Genomic DNA, 27986 nt, shown 5'->3' on the forward strand with positions numbered 1-27986 from the left:
GTCGTTCACCTGGTCGGACTGAAACAGTCGGCTGGCGTGGAGAAGTTACGTAGCCAACGTAAGTGTGGGCGGATCTGTGGCAGCCAGTAGCTGGCTAGGAGATCTCCGTCGGCGTTAGCCAGACGCGCTAGCGATGACTGATAGGATTACTCCTGCCGGGGTCTGGATTGTGAGCCACCAGACATGATTTTATGGAGACCACCCTACAAGTAAGAGTTCCTGGTCCGGCTACGAATGTGATTGTAATGATTGTGACCGTTGTGTCGGCGGGGGACGGCTGGGGAAGGGAGGCTTTTCCTGAATCCGGCTAACGTTAACGCCGTTTAGAGGAAGAAGGTCGACAGATTTGGAAGAACACGTAACCGTAGTTGTTTCCTTGTGCCGTTTCCTCGTGAAATATAATTAAGCTTGATGCAAAGCATACGTGCAAACCGCAGTGAATGATTGTGCCACGGTGAATACCGTGGCGGTTGTGCGAATGTGCGACTGATGTGTAAATGACAGTGACAGCCATCTTCAGGAGCCTAACGTATACGTCCAGGAGCTGCCTACAGTATCGTTCGCGTAGGCGGAGCTGCGTGTGTGTGTCTGTAAAGGTTCGCATAAGAATTAGTTTTGTTTTATGATCGCTGGTGTGGTGGAGGCTATTTAGAACTGGGACAGAGGGTGGTGTCTCAAAGTGGCGTTTTTATGTCTTGTGATTAAAGGTCTCAGCCCAGTGTTTATGACGGTAGAATGGAATGGCCTGTGCTGCCTTCAGGGTCTCCGACTAAACCCCGTTCATCCGTCCGTAAATTACAATTCCAAAGTGTGCCTCGGATTGGAAATGCCAACGTGTTTGTTGAATAAAGCACAATGTTAAAAATGAGTTAACTGCGGCGACTCGAATGCTTGAAATCGAGAAGCGCACCAACACGTAAATGCTGTAGTTAATGGAATAAAGAAAACGAGCTCAGCCTGTCACAGATCAAAAGTGAACAAAGAGTTCATACAGACATACATCCCGCAATAGTTGAGCACACGGAAATTGAAAAAAGAAATATGATTACATACATTTTTAGTTTATAGTGTAGAACAATAAACTATGTATTCGTATCGGTTTATTGGTAGATGGAGTGTTTATTATGTGTTGTGCTGGGTTTAAAGGGCAACACAAACGAGTGTGCTCGATATGATGGTGAGCCACACATATCCAGACATCTCTGAAGGCGTCGTATTACGTAATAGAGGACTGGGCGTGCGAATAGTGGAGGGGAAGACTCATACGTGCAAACATGCACACAAAGTGGCTATCCTACATTCTTGGGTTTTGACAGCGTTTTGTGCAGACAGGCTGAGATATTCGGGATTTTCTTCTCCACATTTTCACAGAGGGAAACGGGGAACAAACCGTGGAGGGTAACTCCGTTTTATTCAGTACTGCTGGTAAGATTCCAACGTCAGTCCTTATATTTTATATAGTCTTCACATAGGCGATCAAAATGGAAATGTGAATTAATGTTTAATCTGGGGGATTAATTACATGGAAACACAGATGGGGGGCTCACACACGAGCAGCGCACGCAGCAGAGGCGCTGCACTATCGCGACCATCCCCTGGTTGCTTTATCTGCAAGTTACAGTCCAGATTCCACCGTAATAAACGCGAACACACCCGTCAGTTAGTGGCGTGCGAGTTAATATTCGAGCGGTTGTCACCCAAATGTTGCATTCAGGTGCTACATTTCGACCCGTCAGTCTTCCCGTAGGAGCTGCGTAGTGTTTACATCCGCGCTGGGCTATTAAAACCCGAGCCACGTGCTGGTAGCTTTGGGACCATGTGGCTGTTGTAAACACTGCTGCCTTGTGGGTCTTTTTCCAGCTTCAACACGCCGTTTGCGTTGCTTTGCCTTGCCATTTTTTTGTCCAGGTAGTTCTGTATGTTCTTTATGTCTGTGAGAAGTTTGTGACTTTGATGAAAGTGTAGCACTTTGCTTGTTTAGCTTTCCTGCGCGTCCGTCGTTAGGAAGAGTGGGGTATTATGTAACGTCACCAGCACTATTTGCATGGCGCTCCCCTTCCATTTGCCTCACACGCCAATTGTTAGGTTCAGCCACTTATCTGCTTAAATGCCTTTATTGTTAAAGGAAATGTCAGGTTCCCACGTGATAACCAGTTTGGGATCATCAGCAGGCCATCCTCCCACATCTTCCTGTGTGTAGGTTAACGTGTTGGCGACAGCAGAAGACGAGGGAACGGCTTTGTCACACAGTTACTCCGCCAGATTGTCTTTTGTTCCAGGGATGTCGGCCATGTCGGCTGCAGGATGTTGACATGAATCTTGACTGAAGTGCATTTATTTTTTACCGCACATCTTAGTAGTAATATTAAGCTGTTTGCAATATTAGTTTTGTAAGAAAATGGGTTGTTTCCTTTAAGATGAGCATCATCCAAAGGTAGCTTTAGTGCACCAACTAGGGATGGGACGATATCGCAAACCGCAATTAACACTCACAATAGGTTGATGGTGGTGAATATCTGTTATCAGGACAATTGTAAATATCATCACAAGTGACTTTATCGATCATGGTAGACAAGTCAAAAAAGCCAGACTTTTTTTTTTTAAATACAGCAAATATGTATTTAAAAATCACACAATGATGCAATTTAAATTTTTTATTGTCCATTATTTATGCTGGGGAACCATATGATTTATGATTTCCCTATTTAAGATTGTTTTATTATTTGTTTTTTCACCCCCCCAAAAAATGAAGTGTGCTCTATCGGTGATATCATGCCTAGCACCAACTATTTATGAACCACTATACCGCTGGGTTTAACACCAGAATATTTTAGACGTGTCAGAAGGCAGGCTGGAGAATTCGGCTGACAGACTCACGCTGCATGTAACTACTGATTTTATATGTACATGCTTTTTAAAATTCTTTTTCAACATGTGAATCAGGGATGAAACTAACTTTTCTTTTTTCTCATTTGATTAATCTACAGAATTATTTTTCAGGAATAATAATGTTGTTGAAAAATATCAGGACATAGTGTCATAACTTTCCACATCCCCAAGGAGATACATTCAGGCTGCTTGTTTTATTTGACCAGCAGTACAAAACCTAATCAACCAAGCAGTTAATGTTCTTGCAGCTCTAATCCAAAAGTATTTGTATATAGATATTAAGCTTTTTTGTTAACCATCATACATTGATTTTAAGCAGCAACATACTTTGCATTGCTTTTACATTTGAACATTAGTTTAATGACTTATTTACATGATCCATATAGGTGTGATTACACTCATGATTATTTCCACAACATCTGCCGTTTAACAAAGGTACCAAACATTTGCTCAACCTGCATTTGACCCCTTCACCAGAGTGCTATTAAACCCAGTATGTCACTCTTAACACAAGACTACTTGTAGCTACTTGCGTCAATGCGGAACATACAGAATTACTCAAGATTTACTCAAGATTTAGTCAAATATGTTTGCTAATAGAATTTGAGTTCATGAAGAGTTCACCATGTTATGCTCACTGGATGTCCGGTGGGAATGTAAGCACAGTAGTTTAACTTTACTCGACTAATGGAGACGTAATGCAGCAGCCCATTATCCTCTCAGGTACATTTATGGTTGAGGAGCTGGAGCGGTGACAGCCAGCATCTACTGTAAGCCGATAGTGATCTTATTCTATTCTATAATACAACCTGTGCTTGCATACTGAAAGAGAGTAGTATCAAAGCAGCATTCAACCCAGAATGGAGGTAGGGATGTGAGGCCAGCGTGGATAATGTGTGTTAATGAATTCTGACAAAACCTCCAGCGCTGCCAATGAGACAATAACCCGTTGGATGCTGGATATATCAGCAGGAAAGTCATTTGTGTGGGGATTCAAGGGCACGCGTGAGTGTGACAGTATGCAGATCAGCGTGTAACTAACGGAGAGCCGGGAGCCGAGACAAACAAGGTGCCTAAAAAGCTCAGTCTGATGGTCAGAGGTCACTGATTAGGACATGGTGACTGTCTAAAGCCCCAGACCGTCCTTCTGATGTTTCCTCACCTAAAGCTCACCCTCCTCACACCACCCCTCCCTTTGTCTCTCTCACTGTTCCCGTCTGCTCTCTATCTCCCTCGCTCTCTCTCTCGCTCTCTCTTTCTCTCTCTTTCTCTCTCTCTCATTCGCTTTACCATTGTCTCGTTAATATCAATGCCATCTGCTCCATATGTAACAGTCCAATTAGAGAGATGCACTTTGACCTACCCGTCCAAATTTAATTTGAAAGTCTACAGCCATCCCTACACACTCTCTTTCCTCCTACACACACACACACACACACACGCATATATATATATATATATATATATATATATATATATATATATATATATATATATATATATATATATATATATATATATAGCGCTCTATCACAGCATGCTTAGCCTATCCAGACTTTGACCTTTCATTGTTGTCTCTCTACAGGACCTGAGCTGATTTGTCAGCCTTGTGTAGGTTGGGTTTTCACCTCCCAAGTGTCCTCTGGATATCAGCTGACCATGGTGGTCTGAGCAGGTAAAAGCCTGGCGCAGCGTGTGTTCACTCTTACACAGCGAGGCTCGACCAAGAGAGGAGCAGAGACGGACCGGAGCAAAGAGAAAACGCATCTTTAAACACAACATGACTCAAAACAGAGAACTGGTGGTCTTCTACATAAACTATAAACTCTCCCAGAGAAACTATCCTCTCAACCACATGGGACTCATAGAGCCTCCCAACAGGACTGATGGGGGGGAGGCAGGGTTGGGAGAGGAACAGCGGGTAGCGACGCACGCCAATGGGACTTTTAACGGCCTAAGTCCCGGGACCCCACCAGCGTCCCCGCTGCGGGAGCAACGGTTGCCGTCAACGGCGAGCCTGGACGCAGTGAAAGAGGCCCTGCGGGACTCGGCCAACGAGTTTGAGCTGCGTTACGCCCGCGCCTTCAGCGATCTGCACAACCAGCTGCACATCACGCCGGCCACGGCCTACCAAAGCTTCGAGAACGTGATGGACGAGGTGTTCCGGGACGGGGTCAACTGGGGCCGCATCGTGGGACTTTTTGCTTTCGGTGGGGCGCTGTGCGTGGAGTGCGTGGAGAAGGAGATGAGTCCGCTGGTGGGCAGGATCATTGAGTGGATGACGGTCTACCTGGACAACCATATTCAGCCCTGGATCCAGAACCAAGGAGGATGGGTGAGTCTCTCTCACACACACAGAACATACACAGGGAAATGTGTTTCGGTGCTTTGGGTATGATTCCACGAGATGGCTCATTCCTTAGCTACTCCTTTTGTCAGCTCTGGAAAAAAAACAGTGTTTAATTATTTTCTTTACCAATCGGGCTTAATAGTTACGAGATTTACTCGCCTTACAATCCCTATTGTAGAGCTCTGATCATGTGCTTGTTGGTGGGCTGTGTTTATCTTGCTGATCTGGCCTTCAGTGACACTCCATCATTGTTGGTGAGTTGTATCTCATATCCAGAGCAGAGTTTTTATTCCATCCTACATGTTGAGACTTATCCAGATGGGCCAGATAAGCCTGCATGCTAGCATTTCAACTGTGTCAGCCTCTATTCAATTGTGACAAGACACAGGGGTGGAGTTGATTCTCCGACAGCGGAGCAGAAAAGACTTCAGATTCATTATAATGGAGAAGACTTAGATGGCAGGCAACACAGTTGTGGTATAAGAAAAACCCTGTACTTAAAAACGTTAGAAAACAGAATGTTTGTGTGGTCAGCAGCTGGTTCAGCTGTTCTCTAATTGATCAGCAGCACAGAGCTCAATGAGCTGAATCGAAGTGGGAGCTTAACTGGCTACATCAGTGCTTTGTAGGTCTCTGCAGCTTGCCTGCCGAGGGATCGAAGTTCTCTCATCACAGGGTGGGATAAAGTCCACGGCTTTTACAGATAGCCCTTTGTTTTACTCCGGTCAGTTGATTGGCTCTGTGCTTTTGTTTTTTTGCTTCTCTTCTTCCACTCTCTGTCCATTTTTCTCCTCTGTTCTCTTATGTTCTTCACCAAGGCAGCTGCATGCAGATGAAAGCTTGTTTTTTTTCTGTTGTTAGAGAGTGGGCTGTCCTGGTACGTACAATCCCAGTTTGTTTTTGTGTACATGCACGTGCGCTCATGAACCTCCAGGACAGTTGAGGTCAGCTCTTTTCCTTTGTGCTGGCCATTTGATGGTATGAGGGGGAGCGGGGTGAGGGGCTGTTTAGATTTGCTGCAGCGCTGCATAACGCCAGGTCGGAGGTCGATCCTATGGAAACTGACATCTCATTGGCTGAATAGCATACGAAAACTCACTCACTGGGCAGATACAGTGGCTTTGGTGTTGTTTACACTGCAGACCTAGAATCTATTTATTTCTTTCAATTTTGGACTGGAGATAACACAGGAAAGAGAGATAGTGAGGATGGCCTCATAAACCTCCACGTAGACACCAACAAGGTTTCATCAATCACGGCTGACATAACCACTATTGCTGCTTTGTGCATGCTGTGAAGTCCCAGATATGCCAGGAAACCAAACGGGGTCCCATCTGACACCATAACATCACCCAGAGATGCTCTGGGAATTCCACTGAGCTGTATTCACTGTGAATAGCAAGCCACACGTCTTCTGGTTTTCCCCAGCTATGAACCCAAAATAAACTTTTATTTGTGATTTATTTGCAATAAATTGATAAAAAGGATGCTAAAATAACTACATAATTTGTAAAAAAGTCAGAAGTTATGGTTTGTTTGCAAATAACTTTTAAAATGCTTGTTTTCTGAATGGTGTTTGGATCGATTGGAGGTAGGCTATGCTAACACTGTAGCTGCTCCATAAACAAATGTATGGACAATTACTTAAAATAATGTAATTTAGTCATAAATACGGCAGCGACCTTGTTGTTTGTTTGTACAAAGTTTTGTTCGGCCTCTGTACTAATATGAGGTTTTATCCTAGACCTCAGACTTGTACAATATTTGTTTCCATCTCCGATTCAGCAACATCGGGACAACAGGAGGAGAATCTCAACGCTGATAGGCTTTCGTGTCTTGCAAATTGTTCACTTGAGTTGAAATATTTCAACTCACAGGAATAAGCCTCGTTGCATCGCATAATTCGCACCGCCCAATGCCCGGTTCCATGTGAGATTGCAGGTTCCCAGGAGATTACCTCATTTAAATATTATTAATTGCTATCATTAGTCCTAATACCTAAACAGCTCTTTGTAGAGCTACAGTAAGTACTTGTTCAGAAAGTGGAGGCTGATTCAGATTAACCATGAAGAGGTTTGTCCAATCTTGCATCTACTTTCTCATCCTGACCACTCATAAATATTACCATCAATGTCATCAACGCAGCGTGATGTTCTCTATGATCTCATCGCGGCACACCCTTCCTTAAAGCACATGAGCACATTTACATTCGTAGACAGTTTGCTCAGCAACAAACTGGACTTACAACACCAGTTACAGTTAGCATTGCTGTAGTTACAGTTAGCATTGCTGTAGTGGCTCGTAGTCGGTGGCTTGCATGTCACTGTAACCTCGACTTGGAGAAGTGAATGACTCCATCTGAAATGCTGAATGGATCAGTGTGTTGCGAGTAGCACTGGTATGGTTTCACTTCTGCTGTTGGCTAACGTTGGCCTGAGCACATGATACCACTTCCTTCCCCACTGAGCTGTATAATTCACTTTTATTCTGCTTTTGATTTCCTGGAACACAACGTTTTTTAATGTGAAGACCATAAAGGACAAATACAAAATAATGTATACATAAAATATTAAAAAATGTGTTCTTTCTGGCAATTCCTGGAGGCCTTTTTTAAAATGTTAAAATGTTTTTTTACAATTTTTTACGATTAATTTATGTGACAATATTCCTGATTATCACGATAATGGAAATGTACTGCTTTATTGCTGTTTTCTTTTTGTCACAACCCACGATAAAAATCCCTACTTGAAACATTAGTCAACACGGTACTCTTAGGGGTAGTCCCAAGCCGCTATAGAAAACTAAAATATGCAATTCAGTAGGTGTTTTACCGTAACATTTCTCTAGTGCTTTCCCCACAATGTCATTACATTCTCTTTCTTTTGTGGTTTCTCTGTTCAAATTCAAGATAAGCTTTTTTTTTCTCTGAAATATACCGGAGCCTGCAAGTAAACCCACATGAGACTTTGTTGTTTTTCATTCGTTCTGTCTTTTATTTCCCTCTTTCTTTCTTCCTCCCTTCCCTCCCCTGACGCCTCCTCACAGGGATGAAGCACAGAGCCGTTGGCAGATGTGGGAACCTGAGTATAGCTGTGAGGCAGGTGTGCCCTGAGTGCTAGCTGATGAAATATTAGTCTGCTCTAAGCAGCAGCAAGGTCACTTTCACTCAGTCGCTCGATCGCTGTGGCTCATGATCTTATTGTTGCTTCCCAAATATTTCAGTGTTTTCTGTTTGGAAGGGTTGTGACAGAGAAAATAAAGGCGAACATGAGAAAGAATTGTTTGTTTGAAGGTTATACTACAACAATAGCACTACTTTACTCAGATGAGGACCTAACACTTGTTCTATTTTTAGCTCTTACTGCATCGGCAATGATACGTCGTGGTTTCTTTGTTTCCTTCTTTTGACAAATGTACTTATTGTAAGTCGCTTTGGACAAAAGCGTCTGCTAAATGACCTAAATGTAAATGTAAATGTAAATGTAACAATAGAACAGATATAAATTAATTTGAAGCTAGTCTTGAGGTTAAATCATTGATGTAAATGAGAATATTAATTTGTTGTTGGTAGTTGGCCAATCACACGGCAGTGAGCAAAACCATACAAATAGTAATTTGCTATGCATTTATTGTTTGACTGGAGAAGTTCCAACACTACTTGGTACTGGATTATTTTGGTCGATCCCTTAAAGGTATCGAGTATCGATACCCAGACCTAGTTTTCACGTTCATTTTTAATGCATGAGGCGCTGAGGCGCCCGCTAAAGAGAACGGTGTTTTGAGAGAGCAAACCTCGCTGTCAGAAAAACTGCCCAAATGATCCCGCCGGAGCTTATTTTGGAGCCTCCACTGCCTATTAGGATATTTGATAATAGTTCAGGATGTGAGCTAAATATGCTCAACAGCCAGACACCACAGCACGCGGTGTTAAAAGAAGCCATATATTGTCAGATAATAAACCTTGGCAGGCAGCAGAGGTAGAGACAGTGCCATCGACCTAATAATGTTGTTTCCAGCAGCGGAGGCGATGGCAGTGATTACTCAGAAGAGATTGAGCCGCCTCAGGGAGGGGGTGCGGGGTTATTACCAATTATAGATGAATAATATGTCGACCTGCTACTGTGGAAACAATGTTTTTTTCCCCTCTCCCTGACAGACTCATAAAGGCTGAACTCGTTTAGTCAAGACTTGACTGGAGCTTGGTGGGGAGGGGGGGGACTATTATCCCAGTTGTGCTGTCGACGGTCTCTGTAAGGTCAAGGAAAAGTTAACTACAAGGAAGATGTTCGCAGGCAGTGAAAGCCTAACTATATTGTCTATTTTTCTTAGCCTGCCATGGTCGAGTACTGATAAGAAGTCTGGTGATAGTCTATATTGTCAATAAAAGCTCCATGTTTTGTAGAAACTATTAAAAACACACTAATGAGCCACAGTGTTGCACTGGCTATGATTTAAAAAAAAAACAACAAGAAAAAAACACAATAAGTTGATCCTGGTGAATTTCCATTATTGGGATATTTGTAAATAGTAAAATATCCTTTATATTTGCAGGGAGACCTTAGGCTGTATGATCATCTTATTTAAGATGATTTGATTTGGTTTTTTTTAAGAAGTTTAAGCATTTTTTGATGGTTATCGGGGGAATGGCCAGGATAATCGTGGCATGAAATGCCGTGTCTAATATAGATGGATGGAGAGCCACAGAAGTCGTGGTTAGGGAAGTTGGAAAATATCGAGAGATTGAGTAACCCATTTCCTTTGGCATTTTCATGGCAGTTGTGGACAGAGGCGCAGCATTTGTTGTATGTTGTACCGTATGTTTTTCCATGTGTGTGAATGTGGGTGCATGCAGGCTGGCTGTCCTGTAAAGTGGGGTAGACTCTGGCTGTAATTAAAGGCCCGTGGAGGGTCAGTCCATTGACTTGTTTTGACGAGAGAAACACCTGAGCTTCCTTTGTGCCTTTCTTACTTACTACAGATTTATTCTCTCTCTCTCTCTCTCTCTCTCTCTCTCTCTCTCTCTCTCTCTGTGTAATTAACATGCACATAGGATAGGCACTTAGATCCACAGAGTCGTCTGTCAGACTACCCTACCGGAGAAGAGCACGAAATCTCACCCTTGGGACCTATCCAGCCCGCCTTCATCTCCCCTGCTGTCTCTTCCTCTCACACCCGCCCCCACCCTTCATCTTCTATACGTCTCTCCCTCCGTTTCTCTCCAGTGTCCTTCCGCCTCCTCTACGTTCACCCCTCCCGCCGCCAGAAATCGATTTTCGGCCCTTATTTTTCTATCTGCACCTCCCTGCCTCCTCCTCCTCCTCCTCCTCCTCCTCTATTCATCATGTCTGAGCTCCTTTATTTCCACCCTTGTCTGCCCTTCCTCCTCTACATCCATCTAGCGCTTGTCTACCTTACAGTCTATAGTGGCTAAACATATTCTAGAGCAGACATGCAGCCGCACGCCTCGTAAATCTGGCCCGTTAACCCCGTGTACCCACGTTCCAGTGCTTTTTCCCCCCAGACATCAGTTTGTTTGTCAAAAACACACACAGCCGCCGTAGCATCGTCATCAGCGCTATTGATTTCCTCTGACTTGATCCTTGCTCACTACCCCGACACCTCCACCCCCACCCCCACCTGTGCATCTGCCACCACCATCTTCCCTTCATCCCACTTTCACTCTCGCCTTTCCTCCCTCTATCCCGTCCTCCTCCTCTTCCCCATATCACTAATGGCTCTCATGCATGGCTAATTAGGAGAGATATATTTTTTTTTAATCTTTTGTGTTTTTGGACATCGTTTTGCTCAGCAGACAAAGTTTCCACGAACTGATCGTGTGTATGGGTTGTTGTTGTCTCATACATTTGAGCATTTTATTGTATGGTGGCATGCTGCAGAGGGGAGGGGACGGCGCCAAGCCAGACTCGTCATGTGACTGCCTCAAACAAAGAACCTGTGGTCGCACACACACACACACACACACACACACACACACACACACACACACACACACATGAATTTTGCCTGACTGGCATTTTAGTTGTGCCCGACAGGTGTGTCGTCACTTTGTAGATAAAGCTACTGCTTGAAGCGACTTTGTCATTGTCTCATTTTTTAAAAACATGTGACACACACAGAATTACACACACCCTGCACTCCCGAAAAAAACCCTTTTTACATTGGATCAATGGCGACCACTTTTGTTAGAGTGGGTGTCAATAAACGCCTCCGTGTGGTGGGCGGTTCTATGCAGATTGAATGTGGCTGCTCAGCCATGGATGCGTCTCTGTTGTTTCTGCCTGCATGTGATTAAGCTCACGCATTAGTTTTTCATGATCCGTGGGTCCGTCTTTGTGTGTGCACACGTGTGCGTTTGTACTCAATGTTGTGTGTCGGAGTCACAGCTTGAAAATGGCAGCAAACAGATTGCATGTTTCAGTTGCCTCCAGCTCCACGCCAAGGACATCAGACATGTCACATGTTTTTCGGTGCGTTTCGGTTGTGTTGAAGAACACGCATGAAATGGAGACTCGTTTACCTTTTTAAGGAAAGGGATTTGGCCGTACCATTCCTGTGTGGTTGCAGGAGGCGGCTACATGCTCACATCTGAGGACAACTGGGCTGTACCATTCCTGCGGGATCATTCAGTCCGACTTTTGCTCTATTTTAGATGTGACAAACTGGTGCAAAGGCCATTGGAACAAACACACACCCAACAAAACAGATTGCGATGTTATCCAAGAAGAACTGTGTATTTTGATATTATTTTAGCTGATGAAACAAGCGAGTCATTAAATTGATTACTGATCATCTGATCAGTTCTATATTAGTTATTTGTGTCAGAGCAGGCCTTTGGACAACAACCCCTCTCTGTGTGTGTTTTCAGCTTCTGTCAGAGCATCAGTCAGTCATGTGAACAACGAGACCTGTAGCCCTGGAGCATCACACACAGCAGTGAGACCTCAATGCAGCCTCTCATGACTACATTTGCTGCATTTAGACTGCATCAGATTCCCTCTCTCCGTCTCTTTCTCTTCTCTCAATTAGACAAAACGCAGCGAGACACCAGTGTGTTCCATATCCAGACGCTGTTTATGTATACAGGACAGGTATCCAGCTGTGTAATAAATGAGCGCGTGCTTGTCTGTAGTGCCGCTCCAGAGCATGAAGCTATTAGAGTGAGCTCTGCCAGACTGGTAGACATCAGACTACCAGTGTAGCGTCTGGCAACGCGTGGAAGACGAGGGTAGAGAGAGGCGAACGGAGAGGGAAACGAGGCTGGTGACTCAGCTAGACGAGGATGCAGTTTGTAGGTTTATAGGTTACACTGCGTGCGTGCGTGGTGCAGGTTAGTGCGTGGTGAAGGCATGTGCAGCTACATGTTCTATGAGCAGCTGGATGATTGGAGACACTGCATTCGGTTGCCTACGTGCTGCTCCACTTCTCCGAGGCAGAGTGTTGAAATGAGGTCACGAGCAAGTCTTTCCCCCTCCATCTCCCCCTTCGTTCTTCCCTCTCCTTCTCTCCGCTGTCCCCACCTCCTGCTCCAGCCCACATCCCTCCTGCGATGGACTCTTTTTCATTCTTCTTTTTTTTTTTACCATCTTCTGTCTTCATGAAGCTGAGTGCAAAGCCTAAGCACCTGCCCTCTCCTCTCTGATTGCATTTCATCTCTATCCTGCTCTAGCCCGCTTGCTCTCTCTCCTCTGTGTTTGTCTCTCTATGCTCATATCTGTGATCAGATTATGAGGCATATCATGGGATTAGTGAGTCTCATGCCATGTATTAAAGTGCGAGACCTGAGGATTGGATAGAAAGGGTTGATGAGTATTTCATGGTAATGCTGCTCCCCATCTCATATAGCAAGGACTGATGATAAAGAGCATCGATGCCACCATCGTTATATTCATCATGGGCCTGCTTGAATGGCCGAGGGGGTAAAGCAATAAAGTCAAGAGCTATCTTCAGCAGCACTGCAATAAGAGAGAGGAGATAATAGAAAGAGAGAACAAAAAACGGACTCGTGCAGGGCCTATAGATATTCATCTGTTCTGAAGTGATTCTGGGGAATCGGTTTCTTTCATGTCGTTGAACTTTATGAAAATGAAGGGAAGCGTAGTTTCAAGGAAATCTGTCACTGAGCCTCAGTGCTGACACTTGCTCCTCTCTCCGCATACTTTACTCCTCATGGGTTTCCCCCCCCCTTTTTTTTGTTTCCAGTTGTTTTCGTCAGCCCCCCCCCCCCCCCCCCACACACACACACACATACACAGTCTGCTTCACTCTTGTTCTTTGTTCTACTCACGTCTCACTTTTCTGTCTCTCTCCCTACCTCTCTGTGTGTCATTTGTTCTGTCTCAGTTTCACTCTCTTAATTTCTGCTTCTCTGCCATCCAGACAGATGGCAGGTCTCGGGGTCATGGTGAGGTGTCTGGATGTGGCGGTGGCCTACAGGGTGGTGTGTTATACTGTGAAAGACATCCAGTCAGAGCAGACATGGTCTTCGCCAGCCTCTCCCTGCTCTGTGTTTTTACGCTTTCCTAAACATGTGCTGCCTCTGCCAGAGGTACGCACACACAGTCCTGAGTCCTTGGCCGTCCTGCTGTGCCTGAGCGGTGTATGCATATGTGTGTGTTTGCTGACAGAATGGGGTTTGTGGAGAGAAACAGCCCCCAGAGTGGGGCAAGGAACAGATTGGAGTCTGAGCCTCCATGTCCTGACTCATTAATCTCCTCTTTAATTCATGGTCTCACCGCCGGCTCAACACGTGCACATACACATACACAGAGAGTCTGCTCCAACACCCAAAAGCAGACAACAGAGTACATAGAGAAACATTGATGCCAAAAACGTCCGCAAGTGTCACCACTGAGGGGAGGTTTAATGATTCAATTTCCTCATTTTCTCGCTTCCTTTGCTTGGAAATGATTCATCACGCTTCAAACTGGTTCCGATGTCCCCCCTCGCCACCCCCACAACACCAGCATTGATGAGATGCTTAAGGTGGCGGTGAGCTATCCGAGAACATGAAGTCAGAAGACGATTTCCAATAAGTGCTGTGCAGAAGAAGAAGAAGTTGTTTATTTTAACACCACTTTCTCAGCTGTGACGGTTAAGATTTTTTTTTTTTTTTTGGAAATAGCTTCTGCCCCTCAGCTTTTTTCTTTAAAATGTCATGTTTTCTTGTTCGCACTGAATCAGAGAAATAATTAGAGGGAAACCACATCCAGTGGAAAAAAGCCCTGTTTATACAGGCTGCTGCTTGAATATACAATAACTACATAAGCAACGGAAGAAGAACTTAGGCCATATGAAACATGCACATTTTAAGCAATACGATTTGAATGGATGCCCTCCTCTTCAGGCATCAGCAAGTGTATGCATTTTTCATATTTTCCTCTCATTTTCATCTTTTTGGCTGTTAGCTTGAGCAGTCTGTCTTTTTTGATGGAACTTAATTCCCATTTTCCTCATATTTTGCCCTTAGTTTTAGCCAGTGTCTGGGCTTGTCTTTTACTCTGACTGTGCTGTGGATTTCTTTGATTGTGCTTTGTTCTACAGCATCCCCTTCCTTTCCTGGTCGCATGAGATGTTTGGCAGTTGGCCAGTCTCCCTTGTTAATGTTTGAAAATGCCTTTGCGAATTCTAATACGGATGATGACGGGTCGTAAGGCCTTGAGGAGGAGCAGGAAGAGATGATGAGGACATTGATAAGAAAGGAGGAACAGTCACTCACATTGTTGGCTTTTTCCCCCCAACTGAACTCAAATTTTATGCTATAAATATTAAAAGTGACATCATGCAACCACAAGGCCTCTAGGATGATGGACAAAATAACGGCAACAACAGTCATTTTAATCATATGATGGCGTTGACTCTCTTGATAAGGATGAAGGTCATGAGGTTACGGGGAGTTTAAACCATGACTTCCTTATATTTTATGATGAAACTTTAGAATTTTTTGGGACTGCGTGAAAAAGTCACTCCTCAGAAGTCCAAATATGGTCACACAAATCCAAGATGGCAATGGACAAAATTCAAGATGGCAACAGCCAAAATGCCAAACTCAAAACTTTGTAGTCCACAACCTCATGGTGACTAAATCCACCTCTTGTATACATGGTCCCTCCACAGGTGTTCTGTGGGGCTTTGGACAGAAACGTATCCTGAAGCCACTCCAGCGCTGTCTTGGCTGTAGGCCTTTGGTCATTGCTATGCTGGGGGGGTGAACCTTTTGCCTCAGTTTAAGGTCATGAGTAGTCTGGAGCAGCTTCTCTTTGGGGACTTCTCCATTGATTGTGATCAGTCTCCGTTTCCCTGACACTGAGAAGCACCCCCATCCACCCCACGTACTTCACTGTGGGGATTGTATCAGCCATGTGGGGAGGCTGAGGGTGAATTGTCTAGCACTCGTATCATAAAGGCCTGATGGACAGAGCGTCAGATATATGCTCTGACACAATATGATTGTGGAGATATCCAGAGAATATCTTGGACTTCAAAGCTTAGCCTTGTCTGCAGTGCAAATTGTAGGAACTTTTATAGTTGTTGGTGTGTCTCTAAAGAACATCCAATTAATTGATTAAGTGAGTTTGAATAGCCAGAACAGTCTGAATACATTTCGACAGCAATATTTATTCTTGAGAGGCCATTAATATGATTGATGAAGTGTTAAAATATGGATGATGTGATTGGATTTCTCATCTCCAACACATCTCCTTCAGCCTGACATTACCTATTAACATTGAGTCTGCATTTCCTCAGACAGTTTATCTGCTGTTACTTTAGATCTTGCCGAGTCACTGTGATCTCATGATCCGCTCATGGTCTGTTTTTCAGAATTTAAGGCAGAGGTCGCAGCAAACACACAAACATCACATTCACTCACTGTATCGAGAACTAAATATGACATCATCTTGTTTCGCCGTCCAGAGCAACGTGTCACCTTGGCGTGTTTCCGTATTTCAACAGTCACACGGACGCAATGGTAACTTGACTCAATAAACAAAAACACATCGTCACCCTGGACCCAATCTGCTTGTGTGCACAAGGCCACGCGCTGTTTGCGTGTACACATCCCAAATGTTACAACTGGCAGGAAGTGTTGCTCAACTGCAGCTGACGTCTTGAAGTGTATCAAGAGCCAGGGACCATCGGGCTGCAGGTCGCTGGCTCCTTGTGAACTCTTGAACTGTTCTACTGCTTTTTGTTTTTCCCACCTCCCCCCATGTGGGATTTGGGATTCTAAAGAATCAGTTCTTATGTGGTCTTAAGTTCTAGACAGCCCTCTGAAAGGCATAGCAATAGAAGTTTTGTCTACAGTACACTATAAAACGTTCCAGTTGCTGCTAGTTAGACTTGGACGTTATGTGGAACAGAAAGAGACAACAAAAGCCCGTCTTTTCCTTACATTCCTTTCTGGAAGTTCATTGACTGACTGTGCGGATGTGGCCTTTGTTATGACTCACATCGCCCTGCTCATTCATGCACTTGCGCACATAGATATACAGTTATGTCCTTTAATACAATAAGCATAGGGCATTCAAAGCATGTTCGTGGTAGATTGGAATTTTTGAATTCTTGTTTCTGCTCATTAGTTAAAGTCTCAAATGTTTTAAAAAAGGCTAAAAAACACCAAATCTCACCAACATCTCTCTGTCTCATCACAGAAAAATGCAGCCATTATTGATTTATTTATTTGTTTTTCTCTTTCCCACGATGCCCGGCTTCCCGCAGAGCATGAGCACTTACAGTTCCAGTAACTTTCCCCTTTACCTCATGTGCTCATTTGTCTCCTCTCTCTGGATTGGACTGGTTCAAAGCATGGTTGATCTAGATTGTTTTTGTCAAGTCACAGCTATTCAAAGAGAGTGTTGCACACAAACACGCACTCAAAGTGGGCTTATGTGGGAGAGGGAAAGGCAAAGAGCCTTTGTCAGCTTTCTATCAGTGTACAGAAGTTTTCAGTTAGCAAACCCCAACCCTCTGGATTCTTCTCTGCATGTGAATGGGAGCTTCAGCTTCCTTTCTAGCGTCAGCACAGTTTCGTCATGGACACCATGTCTGCGTCTTTTAACCAGTTTCCACGCGGCGCTTGTGGCCAGTGTGGCTTGAACGTCATGTGCTCTGCAGGTTGGGTTGCTAGAAAGCGTTCCCTGTCTGTTGAAAGCGAGCTGTCTAAGTCGGATGTTGTACACGTAGACAGAAGGACTCTCACAAGAGAAACTTGTTCCTAGAGCTGAACATTAGTAATATCACAGCTATAACCAGTGCTTTTTCTTGTATGTTTTTTTTAGTAGACGGATATTTTGGGAAATACCAATCACAAGTCCCTAGAGACATCTTCAGTCAAGCCTGACTGACGCAGGTTTTGTTTTAAGTATATTTCTATTGCATCATAACAATGCTCAACATACTGATCAGTGTCATCGCAAGAGCTGAGCTGTAACCTGATTGTTAACATTGTGAAACTGTTGGAAAGCACACATTGTACACACAAGGGGTGTGTGGATTACCGGTCAGGTGATCTGTCAGAGGTCACCATAGCTCCATAAAACCTTTATTGTGTGCTTTTTATTTTGTTACTGAGCTTTTTTTATAAGACAATTGTGTTATACCATTGTTACAACAGGAGATTTGTCATCCAGTTAAGTAGTATGTATTTTTTGCTGAAAGAAGAGCTCAGATCTATATCAGTCTAAGGGAGCAGCCCACTGAACCTAGAACTAGGCCAGATATCTGGGTAGAATAAGACCAGATCTGGGTTGAAAAACTACCAGATAGAATAAGGCCAAAGGTCCAGGTCGAAGACCAGATCTGAGTGGAATAACTTAACACTTCCACAATAATGTAACACATTATACATTCAAGAATTTGGAACCAGCTAATATTTGGCATTTTAACTTGATAAACAGTGTAAATTAATCAATTATCAAAAAACAGTCATTGACTAATTTTATCAATCGACCAATTGTTGAAGCATTTGTAAAAGATATACGATTTCTATGTATTTGCTCACACAGCCTAACTCCATCAGCATGCAGCTTGACATCATGATCACTCATGTGATTGCTAATACTAATGCAATGTGCTTACCTAAAGTGTCCCCAAGTTATTGAATTTCAATTCATCTCCATCCACATTTTTTTGCCTAAAAAGGATAAGGATGTAACGTATTAACCGACTGTGTGTTTGTGTGTGTGTGTGTGTGTGTGTGTGTTTGTGTCTGTGTGTGTGTGTGTCGTGGTCAGGGACTTTCACCATAAGGGGATTCGAGTCTTGCCTCTCGTTATGGTGCAATCCAAAGCAACCATCAAGTCAGAGCTGATGAATAGGAAGCTGCTGCTAATGATCATTAAAATGCTCCTTTCGCCACATGTAGTATTGGGCCATTTATCAGCCACAGAGACAAACCTATATACACACACACACACACACACACACACACACACACACACACACACACATCCACATACATCACACACGCTAATCAGCTGCTTCCCAGTAGCCGTGGCAACCAACTGCAGAATCTCCTTTCCTGTGCCCCTTCACTGTTTCTCTCCCTTTCCCTCTCCTATATACCACCTTTTGCTTTCATGAGCTAATCCTTCCCTCATCCTTTTTTTCCCTTCTCCTTCCTGGCTAACGAAGAAAGAGAAAGTTAGACATAGAAAAGCAGAGGGAGGAGGGGGGGCTAGAGACAAGGCCTGAAAGCGCTCTGCAGGCCGCTGCCTAGCACCTGATTTCCTCTGGGAACAGAGCGGAGATAAAGAAATAAAGGCGTGACCGTGTGAAAGGGAAAGAGCAGATAAAGACTGGGTTTACCTGCCAGGTGGGACTCGGGGGAGATTGAGCGTATCAAACCAACAGTGCTGCCTTGACATGTGCACGGTGAGCGGACTGGTAATGCTGGTAAAGAAATGAAACGGTGAAGATAGTTATCTGAATGCCAAGTGAAGAGTTTTAAAGTAGATGAAATAGCTGACAGAAATTTTTGTTTTTAATAATTGTATTTTGAATTGTGTACAAATAGTGGAGACACTATGGCTACAGTGGAGAGATGATACATTTTTAATAATGACCTAGGACCCCATGTATCCTACTAATGGTGACACCACTGCTACCAATGGAAAGATGGTTGCATTGCAGTGTTTGAATTATTTTATCTTGGTGCCACAAGAATGTCCCAGTTCAGCAATGATGCATTACTTAAGGTTAATATTTATAGGTTTTTAATCATTATCATTGTAAAATAATGTATTCCTCTGTGCCTTGAAACCCTGTTTATTGTCCAAAAACCTGTCAATGAGTGCTCTGGGTGACATTCATCTCTATGAACACACACACACACACACACACACACACACACACACACACACACACACACACACACACACACACACACACACACACACACACTTTGAGTCCCACAAACAGCATCCTGCTGCCAGGAACACTCACTAGAGTGCCAAGTGTGTATTAATCCCCAGTTGAAAATGGTCCCCAGTCAATTCATTATTTTCTGTTTGAGAAGTGCCCATGTATTTTTAGAAAAATGAATTAGCCTTTTTAAAATAACAACAGCAAACAACTATACACGTATGAGTTTAATGATTTGCGTTGCTAGCTGGAACCAATGGACTTGGGTAGAGAGCCATAGACGGCCTGGAGCTGTCAGAGTGACAGTTGGTTTTATCTTTACATGTGATTTGTTAATAATAAAAATAAAGAATATCACCAGCCGTATCCTGCAAAACAAAAACAAAAATGTATTCCTAAGAAGAGTCTTACACACAGTAGTTGTAGGTATTTAGTTAAATATGCCTCAGGGCAAATCAACATTCTTTTAACTGGAACTTAAAACGTTAACGCTGCTATACCAAGCTTTCTTGAATAAGTAGTAAATGTAGGATCTTTATCAGTCTGCTGAAGCCATCACACCCAGTAAGACAAGAGTGAGGATATAAATACATGTACACAAACAGGTAATGCTGATCTTCCTACATATTTTGACTGAGCTCTCCTCAGCATCCCATGGTTCTGCCACATAACCAGTGCGACTGCTTCATTCTCTAGTTCCTGCCCTCTGAAAGCTGACATGTCTTGACATAACCCTTTTACAGGTGTCAATAACCATCACAATGTGCTGCAGTTTGCTCTCTACACCCACATTCCTCTGCTGTTGCCCTGGAAACTTTCACAGAAGGGGATAGGTGATAGTCAGACTGGCCCTTTTCTGGAAGATGTTAAAAAGATGCAATGACTCATATTTCATGATTCACAGTGCCATGTGATCACAATTAGTCATTATTTCCTTCAGTGCCATTGATGCATCCCTTTACTTTCAATGCAGCGTAGTCATCATCCGTCCATGTTGCCATCTGAGTCATAACTAACGTGGATTTGGGTTTTAATGGCTTACAAGAAGGCCAGCGAATCTTCATGTGCTGCTTCAAGGCCTGTTGGAAGTCAAGGTGAATTTGACAAAAATAAGACAAATATTTACTCTTACTCGGCTTCCTCACATGCAGCCAGTGGTTCCCTGTGGTTATTAACAAGGCCTTGGTACAGTGGGTTAGAGGAGTGAGTCGATTTGAAGGTGAAATTCTCCCCTTGAGTGAACCTTGTATGAGGGGCCGAGTGGCCTCTAGTGAAACGGCCAAACCTCAGCCACATATTTACAAATTCCTCAGATACCACTCATTGCCCGGGAACATTGACTCAACGCGCAAGTGTTACAGCCTCTCCAGAATGTTTGCTCACTGAGTTTCTACAGTATTTAAATGAAGGTGTGTATCAGTTTGTTTATCTAGAGCTTCACCGTGAAGGAGAGCGCTACTGTAGCAGTGAGAGCAGAGCAGTGTAGCAGAGCAGTGACTTTACACAGTTGACTTTAGTACATACACAGCCATGTACTTAAATACCTAGTATACTTGAAGTTCTTCCATTCCAGGAAATAAAAGTACACTAAATATACTTCAAATTGTGCTTAGTTGTGCTTAGTTGTTCCAAAATAGCAAACTTCACGTTAACCATTAACCCTTGAAGTGTACTGATGTGTGTTGATGAGTGTTTTGGATTGCGATCCATGATCAAATCTATCTCATCCCTAGTCTAAAATATTCTAGTCTTGCATTTAAGGCCCAGTATTTACTTATATATTAGCAAACATGAATCAAACAGACGGAAAGTGTGATTTTGTTGGGGACTATTTTCAGCTGCGGATTAATAGACATTCAGCGCTCCAGTGAGTGTTACCAGCTGTGGGACTGAATCAGAATAAACTACAGTGTGTGTGTTCAGCGTAATGAGGGGTCACGACAGTCAGTGCAACAGTGTGGCCCTTTGATGTATTTTTTATCGTTTTTGGATCAATCCATGGCAGGTTTTTTTTGCTTTTGATGGGGTTTGTTGACTAACAAAATTTAATATCACCAGAATTTAAGACATAAAGACTTAAACGCCTCATGTATTGAGCTGCTGGTATCGGTTTCCGGCAAAGGCCGTAGTTCACACCGCAGAAATGAGTTCATCACTGCACGTTCAGCTCCCCCCTTATCTTCCACCTGCACATTCACACACTTCTTAGAAATATTAGACATGAAGCCAAACATTCATTTCTTCAGAAGAAGGCATCGCATTGCATTAGACATGACAAAGTGTAAAACAACCCCCCCCCCCTACATTTATATTATTTAGTCATCCTGTAACTGTGCTCTCATTGTTGGTGTGTTTCCTGAAAACTCTACGACCAGGCAGTTTCATTGTTCAGCTTTTAGTCTGCACTTCCAGCGGTCCAATGGTGGAGGTGATGTCACCACGTAGAAACTGGGCCGTAAAGGAAACTAGACTCCACAGTTGTCTTATCAAGCAGGAATCAGAATGAAGTCAGAATGACTTCAAACTCCTGGAATGAAGCGCCTACACCTCCTCATTCTTTCTGTCGAGCCCTGAACCACCTCTGTTCTTTGGCCGTCACTCCCCCGGTTATTTGTTGCTGTGTCTTCGTGGGGTCTGTTCCAGAAAGGGGCGTTGCCAAAAAAAAAAGCCAGAGTTGAGGGACCCTCAGGGTTTTCAGCTCCAGAGACAGAAATGACCCTCTGGGTCAGTTCCTGTGGCAACTAATAATCTGTAGGTGTGTCCCCGGCCTCGGGGCCTGGAGGAGCTGTCGGACACACCGTTTAATTTCCTTACTGATCCAGTCGATACCGAAGCTCATTAATTTGCTGAGATTCACCGACGGGAGAGGAAGATCAAATACCTGGTAGGAAATGTGAGCTCCCTGAAGGACTTTTTCTACAAAGTGAGATCACTTCTTTGAACAGTGATCTCACATTCAAATAGTGCACATTGTGGGTTGAGTCAGAATAAAATGTTTGCATTTGTTTCTTTTATTGCAAGTTAACTTTATAACACAGTAACTGCTTAAGGCATCTGTCAGGTCAGCGATTGCAAATGACTGTAATAATCTTCAGTGTGCAGCTTTTATACACAGCAGTCTGTGAATAACAATGTCATGTTCTTCACAGTGTAATTGGTCCCAGTGATGCTAACGTTGCCGTCTTATTGGAGATTATGCAAATATTCCTCAACCTCACTGAATACTGATGTATCTACAATCATCTTAAATCGGCAGTAGCTTTTACCAGCATTTCAGTTTTTAATCACTTTTGGGCTGCAACTACTGATTGTTTTCATTATCGGTTAATCTGCAGATCTTTTTCAAGATGAATCCATCGTTTTGTCAATGACATGTCAAAAATGATCTTATAATTTCCCAGAGGCAAAGGTGGCATCTTATACATTCCCTGTTTTGTTCAAGGATCATTCCAAGCCAGAAGGTGTTCAGTTTCCTGTTGCGTCGCAAAGAAAAGCCGAGACGCACATTTGACAAGCTGGAGACTATTTGGCTTTTTAGCTCAATACAATAACTCGAGGCTCGGCCCTGTATTTACCCATTGCAGTAGTGAATTTAGACATTGGAGATGATTTGATGATGACTTTCTTTCAGCGTCCATGCGATAAAATCAGGGTGAGGAATTTCCGGCGTCGGGATCAGAAGACTCAAATTCCTGGGTTTTGATTCACTGATAAGCTCTCTGTCCTTTCACTCTCGACTTCCTGTCTCCTTTCTCAGCACAGCTTCCAGTAACAGCACCCCCACCCCATCCTCCTCCATAAAATACCTCCTGTACCGTCTGGTGCATCCACCTCTGACTAACAATCAGACATGTGATTGAGTCAGGGTGATATTTAAAGATGATTTCTCATTAAGAAGGAGTGAATAATATTTACTAAGGTGAGGCACAGTAGACCGCTTTGAACAGGCAGGAGTGGGTCATGTCCGGATCAGCTGATCTGTTAAGACATGAGATTTGAGTCAAACTGGTGCCTCCTTGTGGCCGGACGTTAAAACTGTGCAGCTCATTACCAGGAAATGGTTTCAGTGGGCGGCTAACGCTGGAAACAATGTCAGCAACAGCAGTGGGATGGGAAGGTGTGGGCAGGTGACCGGGTCAGAACGCTGAATTTGAATGATGTGGATCTTTCCTTTTAATGAATGTGATCTTGTTGTCAGTGAGCACAGCATTGATGCAGGTGGCCTTTGGGGCTTTTTGCTGGCAGTGATCACCTGTATGATCGCTGTGGTTCACAGAAAGTTCCCATGTGGGCTGTGACAGTCATACGGATACCCAGCTGTGGGCGGTTCTGCTTGTTTGAGGCCTGGAGACCTTTACAGGGGAAATCTACCTGACCCTCTAAACCTACCTGAGACCTGTTTTAGATTTTCGTTTTGGGAAGTGTGTATGCATGTGTTTTTTTTTTTTCTTTCAGATTTGAATACGTCTCACATAATGTGAAGCAAAAACCCATTTTTCTCTCTTTCTCACCAGGAGCGTTTTGCCGAAATGTTCGGGCAGGACGCGGCGGCAGAGAGCAGGAGGTCTCAGGAGAGTTTCAAGAAGTGGCTGCTGGCCGGTATGACCCTGGTGACCGGAGTCGTGGTGGGCTCGCTCATCGCCCAGAAACGCCTGTGAAGGGAGACACGTGACCCTCTCCATCCGCGTCCTTCACTCCCCTCAACCTTCCCCTCAAACCCCACAGAAGTTAAAATGAAGGTCCTGTTTGTCTCGTCAGAACTGCTGATGATGTTTACTCCCCGACCCCCCCCTCTTCCCCCATCCTCACACATCCCACAGTGGACTAAGAATCCTCACATGTTGTTGAACTTTTAAGAAAAAAGACAGAAGAGGAAGAGTTACTAGTATTCATGTGTTCACCTGATTCCACCACGATGACAAACGTGCGGTGACACACGGACGGACACGTTATTCCTTTCATTCACTGAACCAGTTGTTCCTTCTATTCCTTTCTCTTTATGTTTGTACCCTTTAGTTTTAACAAATTGTTTGCTTTCCCGTGTTTGTGTTGAAAAGACTGACTCCAGCCTTCACAGATATATAAAAAGTCAGCAGGGCGGGGCGGATCCGACCGTGTCGCCCTGAAGCCTGTGTTGTTGCCCTTCCTCACCAACAGCTCGCTGTGTGCCATATGGATGATGTAGCACCTGCCCCCCAACAGCTTCTCTCGTTCCCATTTTGTAATCGCCATCACATACAGTGCAGCGTCATGTCCCATGACTCCTTACACTGAGTGTTTTTGACCCCCCCGCCCCCCTTCATGCTTCATTGATTTAGTGTGAACGGTCAAGGAGATTTTAGTTAACAATAACATGGGAGTCTTAACCTAAATGGGGGAAACTAGCTCCCCTGCTTGTTTGTGTTTGTTGGTGCATTTCTTTTTTGGGGTTTGGATATGTGAACCATTAAAACCCAGCTGCTCCCGCTGATTTGTGCTCCGTGGTCGTACTTGGCCTTGATTTGATCCTGTTTGTGTTTAATCCGCCCGCCGACTGCCAGGCTACTGTGTGTGTGGCCAGTGAATCAGCGGAACTGCAGTTCATGCGAGCGGGCCGCGTTTACGACACAGTAGCTGAGGAATGCAGCAAATACTGTAGCAACACATACAACACACAGAGCGGCACAGCATGACGGACTCTCCTCCAGGTCGCATGTTTGGGTGTACAGCTTTTATCTCTGGCAACACTTTATTTTAACCCACTATTTAGCGTTCAGACGAATTCAATAAATAGTTTACAAAACACTATAATGGTGTTTTATTAATATCAATCATAACTTCTCATGTGATGTTAATGAAGTATGGACTTTATTTAATGCTATCTGACTACACATGAACAAATCCGTACAGTGTGATATTAGATTAGTTTCAAGGTTCATACACACAAACAGATTATTCAGGTTTAGAAATTGTATCTTCTGTCAGGCCATGCGCTAAAGGAGTTAAATCAATAAATACAGTAAAGAAATATGACATAGATCATGTTAGATTTAAATATAACTCGACCCGGCCAATACAGATAGTTGGGATCTATCAGATAATTGTATCAGCCGATAACTTTTTTTTTCTCTTTTTTTTTCTTTTTTTACATGAACCAGATCCATACTAGGACATTTGAGAAAAGTCAGCTCGACTGCGCTCCCTGGTGGGCAAACTCTGTGATGGTGACAGTTTTCAAAGCTAGTTTGGCATTTCTGTTGTATTACTTATAATAAGACAATATATTGTCATTCATTCATTAGTCCAATAATAGATTCGTTATAATTGTTGAGGAAATACATAAACACTTAAAAGATCCTAATATCAGTTCACAACTACATTATAGTGCGTTATAAACAATGTATTTATCAATTAGAGAGCTGCAAACAATTAGTCGATTGAAAGTCAACAGTGTTGATTAATAGTCATCAAGCAGAAATGACAGGATGCACTGGTTCCAGCTTCTTATGTGAGGATTTGCTTCTTCTCTTCTCTGATGTCATGTTCTATAATTGTACATTCTGGACTGTTGGTCTGATAAAACAAGACATGTGAAGACTTGAAATTGTGATGGACATGTTTCACTTATGTTGTGACATTTGATCGATTAAGCTATTGAGTAATAATTATAATTAAGATTAATCGACGATGAAAGTAACCGTTAAGTTGCAGCCATTAATTGTTTAAGCTGCTCGACAGGGTTAAAGTAAAGTGTTGGGGTCATTTCTTTGCTCATCTTTGCAATAAAATCCTAATCATGTCCTGCAGCCAATCAACTATTATTTAAAGCATACACTCATAACTGACAGTTCAACATCGGAGCCTTTTTTTGGAGATTAATGTAGCAAACTGATGCAGCGTCCGTGTTTGAGGAGGCGATGCCGTTCTGCTTCACATGAGTTTGATGAGAAATGTGTCTGTTTACCATCGTGAGCGAATCGGCAGCTGTCAGTGGCTGAAGCGCCGTAGAAGCCCAAACCTTCACATCCCATCTCACACTCATTCACTCCAACTTATCCCTGCTTTGCTTTCCTGGCTCACCCCCCCTCCCCCTCCCAACAACTCCTCCTCCATCCTCCCCAGTCGCCTCAAATCTGTCAAATCTCCATCCGTCTCTCCTCCTCTCTCCATCCGCATCCAGCCCCGCCTCTTCCTCTGCGATCCCTCGGCTGTCACCGTGACTAGCCACGTGTGTCAGTCACAGCTGGCTCTGCACAAACACACCTCGGCCGTGCACACAAGCTCGCAACGCACACGCCTGCCAGTCACATGTCGTCCATGGGAGACGGGGGGAGAGGGAGACCTCGTCTTCGTTTTAAGTGTAAAGCTGGAGTCGGAGGAGTGTTTGTCGCCTGGTGTTTCACGCACCAGCAACTGGTAGCTCGGTTTCTTTAACTGGGAAGGGGAGGGGAGGTGTGTTACAGCAGCTCGGTAAAGCACAGGACAGGCAGGTGTCATCCTCTAACCAATACAAGGGTCCGACACTTGATTCAGCCGTGTGGAGAGGGGCTGTAAACTCACATTTACAACTGAAACATCTTCTGATTCATTAAGTTTTCATCCTCCTAGTTCACGTGTACGTCTTTAAACATGTCGCCTTCTAAACTGTTAAAAAAAAAAAAACCCAACAGCTGCATTGACCATAGCTGAGTATCAGCCTTTAATGCTCGTGTCCTTAGAGCATCCTTTAGCCAAGGTCTGCCCTCATACATTCCAGTACAGCGTATATATATTTTTCTAGCGTGTGCACCCCTAAGAAGCTGCTCGCAAGCTTTCCTCTGCTGTCCTGGCCCTCACTGAAACAAGTTCCCTTCCAAAACGAGTGTATATATGTGTCTGCGTGTGTGTGCGTGTGTGTGTGTGTGGCAAAAATGTTCTTGAAGGCACAAATGAAGGTGAAAAATGTGACAGCATTGGCACGACCCTATATAAATAAATATATATATATATGCTAGTTATTTAAACTGATTACGGTAGAATAGTACGTTAGCTTAGTGACATATTTAAGGAAATCAGAACCGATGGCTTTCAAACATATCTGGTGTAAAAAAAAAAGATAAAAAATCATAATGTGCCCCTTCAAATGGCCTTAAACTCCATCTTTGCATTGATGTGCATAGTCATTCATTGTGTTTTTTGTGTGTTTTTTTAGGATTATTGGACTGCCATTAGTGAGGAAAAATTCTTGTTGGCCACAAAGAGTACACAATTTAAGGTCGCAACCGTGTCCAGTGGTCTGTTTGTATGTCTTAGAATGCCGTTGTAAAAATCTTAAATTACATTGAACCTAATAAAGCCAATGTTGGAAGATGCGCTGAGTCTGCCATGTTTGTTCCACAGACCTGGATAG

The 27986-nt window shown here is 43.6% G+C and overlaps 1 protein-coding gene across 2 annotated transcripts; it reads left to right on the forward strand.

Annotated features, from left to right (window-relative positions):
- Positions 1–52: 52 nt before the first annotated feature.
- Positions 53–27948, forward strand: bcl2l1 (BCL2 like 1). 2 transcript variants are annotated; one of them, XM_084015057.1, is made up of 3 exons: positions 53–209; positions 4475–5224; positions 24133–27948. In XM_084015057.1, the coding sequence occupies exons 2-3, from the start codon at positions 4670–4672 to the stop codon at positions 24274–24276; spliced, it is 699 nt and encodes a 232-aa protein (XP_083871183.1). In that variant the 5' UTR covers positions 53–209; positions 4475–4669; the 3' UTR covers positions 24277–27948. The 2 variants fall into 2 exon arrangements, with proteins under 2 accessions (XP_083871183.1, XP_083871184.1); XM_084015058.1 differs by lacking the exon at positions 53–209 and adding an exon at positions 1295–1425.
- Positions 27949–27986: the final 38 nt, after the last annotated feature.

This window comes from Eutrigla gurnardus (assembly GCF_963514095.1).
Source record: "Eutrigla gurnardus genome assembly, chromosome: 8".
Taxonomy (NCBI): Eukaryota; Metazoa; Chordata; class Actinopteri; order Perciformes; family Triglidae; genus Eutrigla; species Eutrigla gurnardus.